General features: G+C 33.4%; 2 protein-coding genes across 2 annotated transcripts; both read left to right on the plus strand.

The window, feature by feature from the left end:
* Positions 1 to 3,486: 3,486 nt before the first annotated feature.
* CLUP02_18100 (uncharacterized protein) lies at positions 3,487 to 4,611 on the plus strand (the record flags this gene model as incomplete). The annotated part of the gene is made up of 1 exon (XM_049297004.1): positions 3,487 to 4,611. One exon carries the CDS (start codon positions 3,487 to 3,489, stop codon positions 4,609 to 4,611), a length of 1,125 nt encoding a protein of 374 aa, XP_049138228.1.
* Positions 4,612 to 9,053: 4,442 nt separating this feature from the next.
* Positions 9,054 to 9,287, plus strand: CLUP02_18101 (uncharacterized protein; the record flags this gene model as incomplete). Its single annotated transcript, XM_049297005.1, has 1 exon — positions 9,054 to 9,287. A coding segment is annotated over one exon (234 nt), but the record flags the coding sequence as incomplete, so codon positions are not given.
* Between the last annotated feature and the right edge of the window lie 721 nt (positions 9,288 to 10,008).

Below are 10,008 nucleotides of genomic sequence, written 5' to 3' on the forward strand. Positions count from 1 at the left end.
TATTTTTAGTATATACTAGATTATAATATAAAAATATCCGACTTTTCGCTCGTTTATCCCCTTATTTAGCTAGGTTTTTACTAGCTTATTAATTTGATTAATAAGCTCTTTAAAAATCTTTACTCGCAATTTACCCTCTATTATCCTAGCTATAAATATAAAAAAAATCGCTCGTAGCTTAGATAGGAGCTCTAAGTTCTTATTATAGGTCTCAAAGCGGCTTCGGATTACGTTAATTATATTAAAAAAGTCGTTTCGATCGAGATTACGCACCGTTTCGTAATAATAATTAGAGGCTTTACTTATAAATACGATATTAATTACTAAATAGTATTAGTATTCCCTAATTCTGACTTTTTTATAATAATTATAAAATATCGTTAAGGTTTTTTATAAAACCTTATACTTCCCCCTAGAGTATAATTTCTCTTTTAAAAAGATCTTTTTAAAGTTTATAAATTACTTCGTATTTATTACTAGATTTTCGGTATTTATATACGATCCCTATATTACTACGTATTATTAATAACTTCGGGTCGTTTACTTCCTTTTTTATTAACTAATCGGCGCCGAATTTTATATTAATAATAATAACGAGTTATAAATCGAAATAAGTAGAATTATTAATTATCGTACTTTTAATACTATATTTTACCTTAGTATATCCTTTTATAATAATAGATTTCTGTTAGTAATTATAGGGAGGAAATCTAAGTCGTTTACCCTTTTTTTAAATTTATTAAAGTAATTATACGCTCTATTAACCTATACTTAGTTTTATAGTACGAATTCCTCTTTTATAATTATTACTACTAATATTTCGTATAGCTCTTGCGATTATAATTACGCTAGTAATACCCCTCGCTTATAAAAGAATCTATTAACTACTTTTATAATTCTTAAACTTACGCTCGCGAACTATTTATCTAGTTAGTAACTAAGGTTATTTACGATCTTATAAAATAAGGGTTATCCTTATAGCCCTTTTTTCTTATAAACCTTAGTTAAATAGATTAATACTATATTAATTTATTTACTATTAAAATAATTTATAATTCTATATATCCACGTCCCCTAATAATCCGGATTAATATTTACTTACTTATAAAGGATTAGGATTCTATTTAAGATCGGGTTTCGTCCTCTTCTTTTTTACCGTAACTTGCTAAGGGTTATACTCTAGCTTATACTTATATTAATAATTACTAACGTATTTAATCTTAATAAGGATATATTTAATCCGCGCGCTAGTTATAATAAATCCGTACTTTTATTACTCAACGAATTTATTAAAGTCTAAGAAATTCCCGCTTCTTCTTACTATCTCGCTACTATTCTCGTTTTTACTATTTTTAATAATTATTACTACCCTTTTAAATCGCTAGCTATTATACTTACTAAAATCCTCCTTTTTATTTAGTATAAAAGGGTAGGTTTTAGTAATTCTTTTTAATAATAGTAGCGGTAGACGTTTATATTATTATAAAAAGATATAATAATTATTTTAGGATTTTTATTAGTTATTACTATCCTATATACTTCTAGCCTCCTAAGCCTCGTGCTTTTTATAATCTCTAAATAGCTTCCTTAGTTAATTTTTTAAAATTAGTAATCTCGTGCCGGGAGCTAATATAAAAAAAAAGCCCTTTAGTAGCTTTTTAAAAAATTCTTTTCTTTTCCCCTTAAATCCTCGTCTTTTTAGCCTTTTTTTAAGTTAATAATAACTTTAATAAGAGGTTATAAAACTACTTTAGAATAGCCGCCTTTTTTTTAAGTTAATATTTAAGATCCGTAATACTCTTAACTCGATATTATTAGGACTTTTAAATCCCTTCCTCTTTTATTAAACCGTCCCTTATATTATATTCTTAAGTAATACCTAGGGGGTAATTAAAAAAGCTATAAGGAGGTTATTTAAATTATAAGCTTAAGGTCGTATTTATAAAATCCTCGTAGTAATAGACTTTTTTATATACTATAAATCTCTTAGCTTAATAACTCCTATAAAGTTACTTTTATTACTAAATAAGAATATTTATATTTAAAAATCCTTTTTTTTAATTACGTAATACTTTTTTATACTATATTATTAAACTCGTTCGTTACGCTAATTAATTAAATAAGTAATCGTTACGTAAGTATTTCCTTTTATTAATTTAACTAGTTAATTTTTAATTACGGGCTGGCTATAAAAAAGTCGTTTAGTAAAAAAGCTACTCGGGGCGATAATAAAAGGCTAGTTACTTAAGCGGTTTTATTAATTAACGTAGTTTAACGTAGTAAATATTAACCTCTCGTAAGTAGTAAAGGGCTATAATTACTTAATTCCGTATAGTATTTAAGAATCGCCTCCTTTTTCGTCTACTTTTATAAGGTTAATTAGTATAAATCTCCTATCCTATATAGTATTAAGAGGTCGTCTCTTTTATATAGCGAGATACCTTACCGATTTATAATAATAGAATTTAATTATTAATTAGTATTAGTATCCCTATTATAAGGTAGTTAGTTTGAACCGTAATTAATAAAGAGATTAATTAAATTATATAAATATCTACGTAATAAGTATAAAAAGGAGGTTCTAACTATAGGTTAGGCTAGCTATAATAATCGTAAATAGGGCCCCTAATTAGCCCCTGCGTAGTTGGCTATATACCGCGGTCGAATTAGACTTCTAATCCGATAGCTACTTTAAAGTAAATATATAGTATAAGTAAATACTCTAACTATTTTAATAAACTCAATAATCTCTTTATCTAATGCATTGTGATTTTTCTTTTTTATAAATTTAGTTTATTACTATAGATAAAAAGCTACAAATGCCTACTTGCAGGGATAGAGACTCCCGACTAGCACTTCATACTTGATTTCTAAGACTGAACGGTCAGGTTGAAGTTTACCTTCGGCCTAGTATCAAGCTGTCAGCGCCGTTTATCTACATCCATTTGAACAGGACTAGACGTTCAACACTTCAGTGGGGATATGAGAGTATGGCACAGATATACTGATCTGACCTCTCTGTGGCGCGATGACAAGCTGGACTTGTATACATTTTCGTAAGGCGACCCGGACTTGAGCTATTTTCACCTCTCAACGAGCTTTGGGGCTGTCACCATGTTGCATGCTCGATGTGCACATTTGCCCCTCCTTTGAAACCAATGAGCGTTCTTTTCCCATCACCGAATTCGGCCGATCTTGGAACAATATCGAAACCATTACACATATTGGACTGCACTGAAGAGCTTCTTCCTCCGGAAATGGTGGACGAGAATATGGACGATCCAAGAGTTCGTGATCCCGGAAAGGGTTTCCATGTGGTGTGGAACACAGAGCATCAACAGAACCGTGATATGCCGGGCTTTGTGGACTGCAGATAAATGTCCCTGGAGCAGCTTCAAGGAGACTCTTGGATTTAGCTATGGATTCAACCGGAGAAGATTATGGATGCTGTACAAAATCAGCAAGAAGTCGAACAAAGACATCACCATGTCCCTCCCAGCATTGGCTGCTTATTTTTCCCAGTGCGACGCTACCGACGACCGAGACCGATTGTACGGGCTGAGGGCCTTGTCTACTGATGGGTTTCTGTTGGAAGTCAGCTATGCACGCAGCGTCGAGGAAGTCTACTTGCATTACACACAGGCTTTCATTGACCATCACAAGTCATTGGAAATCATATGCTTCGCCTCTGTGTACAGTAGTTCCTTCAGTAACGGCTATTCATCCATGTCTTGGGTGCCCGACTGGCGGCTCGAGATGCATAGCTTGGTAACCCCTCTGATGGCCAGCCAGGGTTCAAGGACTCACATCGGAAACATGAGACCTCCTCTGAGTTTGGAATACAGCGGAGTTCCGGCCGTCTACTCTGCTTCTCGGGACAGAGAGGCTGAGTATAGCTTTCACGAACGAACGCTCACTAAAAAAGGAACCTTGCTTGACACCATCGATGGGCTAGCTGGGTCCAGGAAGTTTCCCTTTATCCAAAGCTCTCACCAAAACAACTTAAGGTCATCAACAAAGAATTCTGTAGGCTTCAGTAGGCCGATCGAGATACTTCGAAGAATCTGTAAAACACTCGTCCTGGATCGCAAGAACCGCTATCTGCAATACGCCATGCCTGATGAGGATTTCTTCCACGACTTCATACGACTTTGCAGCCTCCGTATGGAAGATTCACCAGACCTCATAGCACAGGAGTTCCAGGAATGGTTCGACTGGACCCGCCCTCTTCTTATCTGCGGACACACTTTCGAGAGTATCGTGCGCGATACCCTCAACAATGACCCTGAGTTCATCAGCATGGCAGGGCCCCCGCCTAATCAGGCCGAGTTCATTCACGATTCATTTTTTGGAAGGCTTGTAGATACGATTGGGAGAATGTCTTCGCGTCTGATGGTCAGTTGTGATGGACATGTCGGCCTTGTACCGCAAAGGGCGATGAAAGGAGACTTTCTCTGCGTGCTGTTCGGGTGCAGTGTTCCTGTTGTGCTGCGGAGGTATGACGACACAGATAGTTTTGTTGTTATAGGAGAGTGCTTCGTCGATGGGTACATGGAGGGAGCTGGTGCAGAGCCGGGCTTGGCGTCGGAGAGAACATTCTTGTTGACTTAGGAGTCCATGAGCCTGCGAAAATCAGGTAAGATCTTCATCACATTGTTGCGATCCACAATTACAAGACACTCAGGGGTCTCGTTGACAAGTAGGCATGCTTTATTGGGGTTTGCTTGAACAAGGTCGACACGAAAGTGTTGCTATATTCAGATGTTCGAGCGTGCCTCGCCCGAGTTGCACGAAGAAATGAGTCAACATCCATGATAAGCACAGAATGTGAGCTGCATGTGTTGCGACAAATCGCAGGGAATAGAAGACACACAGCAACCGCAATGGCTGGCCTGTGACCATGATATTTCCAGCACATTTCGGTGAGAATCGTGATGGGGCTGCGTGGTGCGCACTTCGAGGCAGGATTTCCACCACTAACGAACAATTGCAGCGTACATCCTGCATTCTATTGGTCCATTATGCGCCGTGGCTGCTTCTCCAAGGCTGCCACCATGCGAGCGTGGAGAGCCATGTAACAAAGTGGCTGCATCCCGGATCATATGGGTCGATCAGGCTGGCGCTTCAAAGTGTAAAAAGTCCGTCAGGCGAGAGAAGCAGGTTGCCCAATGATACATACAGTCCTCGCTTTGGAAGACTCACCGAAAAGTGATGACTTGGATCGGCAGCCTTGTGTCAAGGATCAATCTGAGTCAAGGCTGTGCGATGTTCACAAGCATAAGAGGCCTATAAGAAAGATATGGATACAACCGTCTCTGAAGTCTCGGTGTTCACTCTCAACGTACTTCCATTCAATGTTTCTAGCCAGTCAATCTTTCTTATGATTAGAGACTCGACAACATTATTCTTAAACCAATTCAATTAGTCGCAAAATGAGCAGCATAAGCCCAAACTGTCGGATTAGAAGTCCAATTCGACCGCGGCATATAGCCGACTGCGCAGGGGCTAATTAGGGGCCCTATTTACAATTATCGTAGCTAGCCTAACCTATAGTTAGAACCTCTTTTTTATACCTACGCAAATATTTAAATAGTTTAATTAATCTCTTCGTTAACTACGGTTCGAACTAACTACTTTATAATAGGGATATTAATACTAATTAGTAATTAAATTCTACTATTATAAATTAGTAAGGTATCTCGTTATATAAAAGAGATAACTTCTTAATACTATACGGGATAGGAGACTCGTATTAATTAACTTTACGGAAGTAAATAAAAAAAGAGGCGATTTTCGAATACTATACGGAATTAAGTAATCGTAGCCCTTTACTACTTACGAGAGGTCGACGTTTATTATATTAAACTACGTTAATTAATAAAACTACTTAAGTAATTAGTTTTTTTATTATTACCCCGAGTAGCTTTTTTACTAAACGACTTTTTCTATAGCCGGCCCGTAATTAAAAATTAACTAGTTAAATTAGTAAAAAGAAATACTTACGTAACGACTACTTACTTAATTAATTAGCGCGACGAACGAGCTTAATAGTTTAATATAAAAGAGTACTATGCGATTAAAAAAGGGGATTTCTAAACGTAGATATTTTTATTTAGTAACGAAGGTAACCTTATAGGAGTTATTAAATTAAGAGATTTACGGTATATAGAAAAGTCTATTACTATAAAAATCTTATAAGTACGCCCTTAAGCCCGCGATTTAAATAACCTCTTTATAGCTCCCTTAATTACCCCCCGGGTATTACTTAAGAATATAATATAAAAGACGGTTTAATAAAGGAGGAGGGGATTTAGAAGTCCTAATAGTATTAAGTTAAGAGTATTATAGATCTTAGAGATTAATTTAAAAAAAAGGCGGCTACCCTAAAGTAGTCCTACGACCTCCTATTAGAGTTATTATTAGCCTAAGAAAAGGCTAAAAAGACGAGGATCTAAGGGAAAAGAAAAGAATTCTTTAAAAAGCCGCTAAAAGGCTTTTTTTTTATATTAGCTCCCGGCGCGAGATTATTAATTTTAAAAAATTAGTAATTAGTAAAGATCCTAAGACTAATTACTATATCTTATTATAATAATATAAACGTTTATTATTATTATTATTAAAAGGAATTATTAGAACTTACTTTTTTATACTAAACGAAAAGGAGGATCTTAGTAAGTATAATAGTTAGCGATTTAAAAAGGTAGTAATAATTATTAAAAATAATAAAAACGAGAGTAATAGCGAGACGGCGAGAGGAAGTGGGAATTTCTTAGACTTTAATAAATTCGTTAGGTAGCGAAAGTATAGATTTATTACGACTAGCGCGCGGATTAGATATATTTTTATTAAAATTAAATATATTAGCGATCGCTAATATAGGTATAAGCTAGAGCACGACCCTTAGTAAGTTAGGGTAAAAAAAAAGAGGACGAAACCCGATCTTAGATAGAATCCTAATCTTTTATAAGTAGGTAAATATTAACCCGGATTATTAAGGGACGTGGATATATAGAATTACGGATTAGCCTAATAGTAAGTAAATTAACATAGTATTAATTTATTTGATTAAGGTCTATAAGAAAAAGGGGCTATAGGGGTAACCCCTATTTTATAAAATCGTAAACGACCTTAGTTATTAACTAGATAAATAGTTCGCGAGCGTAAGCCTAGGAATTATAAAAATAGTTAATAAATTCCTCTACGAGCGAGGGGTATTACTAGCGTAACTATAATTATAAAAATTATATAAAATACTAATAGTAATAATTATAAAAGAGGAATTTGTATTATAGAACTAAGTATAGGTCAATAGAGCGTATAATTGCTTTTATAAATTTAAAAAAAGGGTAAACGACTTAGATTTCTTCCTTATAATTACTAACGGAAATCTATTGTTATAAAAGGATATACCGGGGCAAAATATAGTATTAGAAGTACGATAATCGATAATTCTGCTTATTTTAATTTATAACTCGTTACTACTATTAATACGAAATTCGGCACTAATTAGTTAATAAGAAAGGAAGTAGACGACCTAGAGTTATTAATAATACGTAGCGACGCAGGGATCGTATATAAATATTAAAAATCTAGTAGCGAATACGAGGTAATTTATAAACCTTAAAAAAATCTTCTCAAAAGAGAAATTATATTCTAGGGGGAAGTATAAGGTCTTATAAAAAACCCTAACGATATTTTATAATTACTATAAAAAAGTCGGAATTAGGGAATACTAGTACTATTTAGTAATTAATATTATACTTATAAGTAAAGCCTCTAATTATTACTACGAAGCGGTACGTAATCTTAATCAAAACGACTTTCTTAGTATAATTAACGTAATCTAAAGCCGCTTTAAGACTTATAATAAGAACCTAGAGCTCCTATTTAAGCTACGAGCGATTTCTTTTATATTTATAACTAGGATAATAGAGGGTAAATTATAAGTAGAGATCTTTAAAAGGCTTATTAATTAAATTAATAAGCTAATAAAAACCTAGTTAAATAAGGGGATAAACGAGCGGAAAGTTAGATATTTTTATACTATAATTTAGCGTGTATTAAATATAAAAATAACCCTATACTAGGTACTTAAAAACTACGAGACGTTTTACTCGAGGCTAAGATCTAGCTTTAATATTAAAATAAGAATACTGCGCTAAACCTACTTTTAGGTATATAATAGCCCTTATTAGTAATATTAGGTCGATTAAACGTATAATAAAAAAAGAAAAGAGGCTAGATATAGTAATTATTAGTAAGGAGGCTAAGATTTGTTAAATAGGTAAAGATTTAACTTACGGGTAGGGTAATAAAAAAGGTAATACTATATTTATAAAAAGGATAGATATTAGTTAAGTAACTACTCCGAGAAAGAGCGTACTAAATCGTATAAATAGTATAAAAAGTTAAGGGTAATAAACGGTAAAACTAGCCCTCGTTAGTTTAACTAATTCCTTATTATATATAAGGGTAGATCCGGGGGTATAGAACCTAATAATAATAATTAAAATAGCGGCCTAAAGTATATACCCCCTATAAGAGATTCGGAAGATAAGGAAGATCTTACCCCCTATATTAACGAATTAGATTATAACGAAATCGATAATATTAATTACTCTTTTTTCGCCCCGTTAGCTTTTAGAGGATATATAAGGCTAAACGAATAGAGGGTAGCAGAAGCTCTTAATAAGTAGGCTTTTATTTATAAATAGTAAGAGAAGGTCCTTTAAATAACGGATACGGAGGCGGCTAAAAGGGCGAATTTAATAATACCGAAGCCTATTCTTTTAATAAGTAAGGAGAAGACGCTATCTCTCTCGATATTTAAAAAAAAGGAATATAATACTAAGTAAATCTAGGGGTAGCTAGAGGGGTCCTTTTTATACTACTTAAATTACTTAAATACTAAGCTCGTATAAGTATTCTACGCGAGTAAAAAGTACGGCCTAAATAATTTTTATAAAATTATTTTAAATACTAGGGTATTATAATAGTTAATAAAAGGAAAAGGGTAATTCTAAGCGCTATAAAAAATCGCGCTAGTAATATTTAATACGTTAATAGCGGGTATTATAAGGATTAGCTTCGGCTTAGGTAAGGAAATCGTTACCCTAAGTATAATAAAAGTAGAGACGTACTTCGGAACGATAACTTTTTATATCCTACCTATTAATACCCTATTTCTCCTATATCTAAAAAATATAGATCGATTAAGTATTATATTCGATAATATAAAAAATAGAATCTTTAGCTATAAGTACTTCGAAATAGTCGAACGACGATAGGGGTATGCGTTTATAAGGCTTATTAATAATACGAAGTCGATTAATTACTTAACGGAAAGTGAGCTTAAATAATTATACTAGAGATTTAGCTACCCGTTAATTACGAAGTTATATAACCTCTTAAAGTATTTAGGTAATAATAATATCGAAATAGGGGCGCTAGAGTAGTTAACGAAAGTATATTACTAATACTAAATAAATACGCAGAGCCTACGTAAATTTAAATTTAAATTGCGTAATAAGCTTAACTTTAATTAGGAGATCGTTATTAATATTTTCTATTTAAATAGTCGACCGGTCTTATATATAATCGACGAGGCTATATTATTCTAAGTAAGGTAATTCTTGCGGGATTTATAAGTAAAAATAGTATGGGTAGTTCTACGAAAAAGCTAGATTAATATATATTAGGGACCGCTAGACGGTATTAGAACCGACGTTAATACTAGTTTTAAGTTAGTAAAATTTAAAGAAAATGCGACGGCTTATAGTATATAGTTAAAAGTCGTGCCCGTCGAAGCGCATTATAGTATTAAAAAAGTAGAAAGGGCGCACTAGTAGTTAAAAAGAGCGTTTAAAATTATTAAAAAGGAAAATCCCGATTCTAATAATAACGAATGTTTTTAAATAGTACTTAAATATTATAAAGATACTATAGGGCCTAACGGGCTTATACCGACGCTTTTAATATTTAAAGTATATTTAAAAACGACCTTAGCCT

This window comes from Colletotrichum lupini, chromosome 10, assembly GCF_023278565.1.
Source record: "Colletotrichum lupini chromosome 10, complete sequence".
NCBI classification, from domain to species: domain Eukaryota; kingdom Fungi; phylum Ascomycota; class Sordariomycetes; order Glomerellales; family Glomerellaceae; genus Colletotrichum; species Colletotrichum lupini.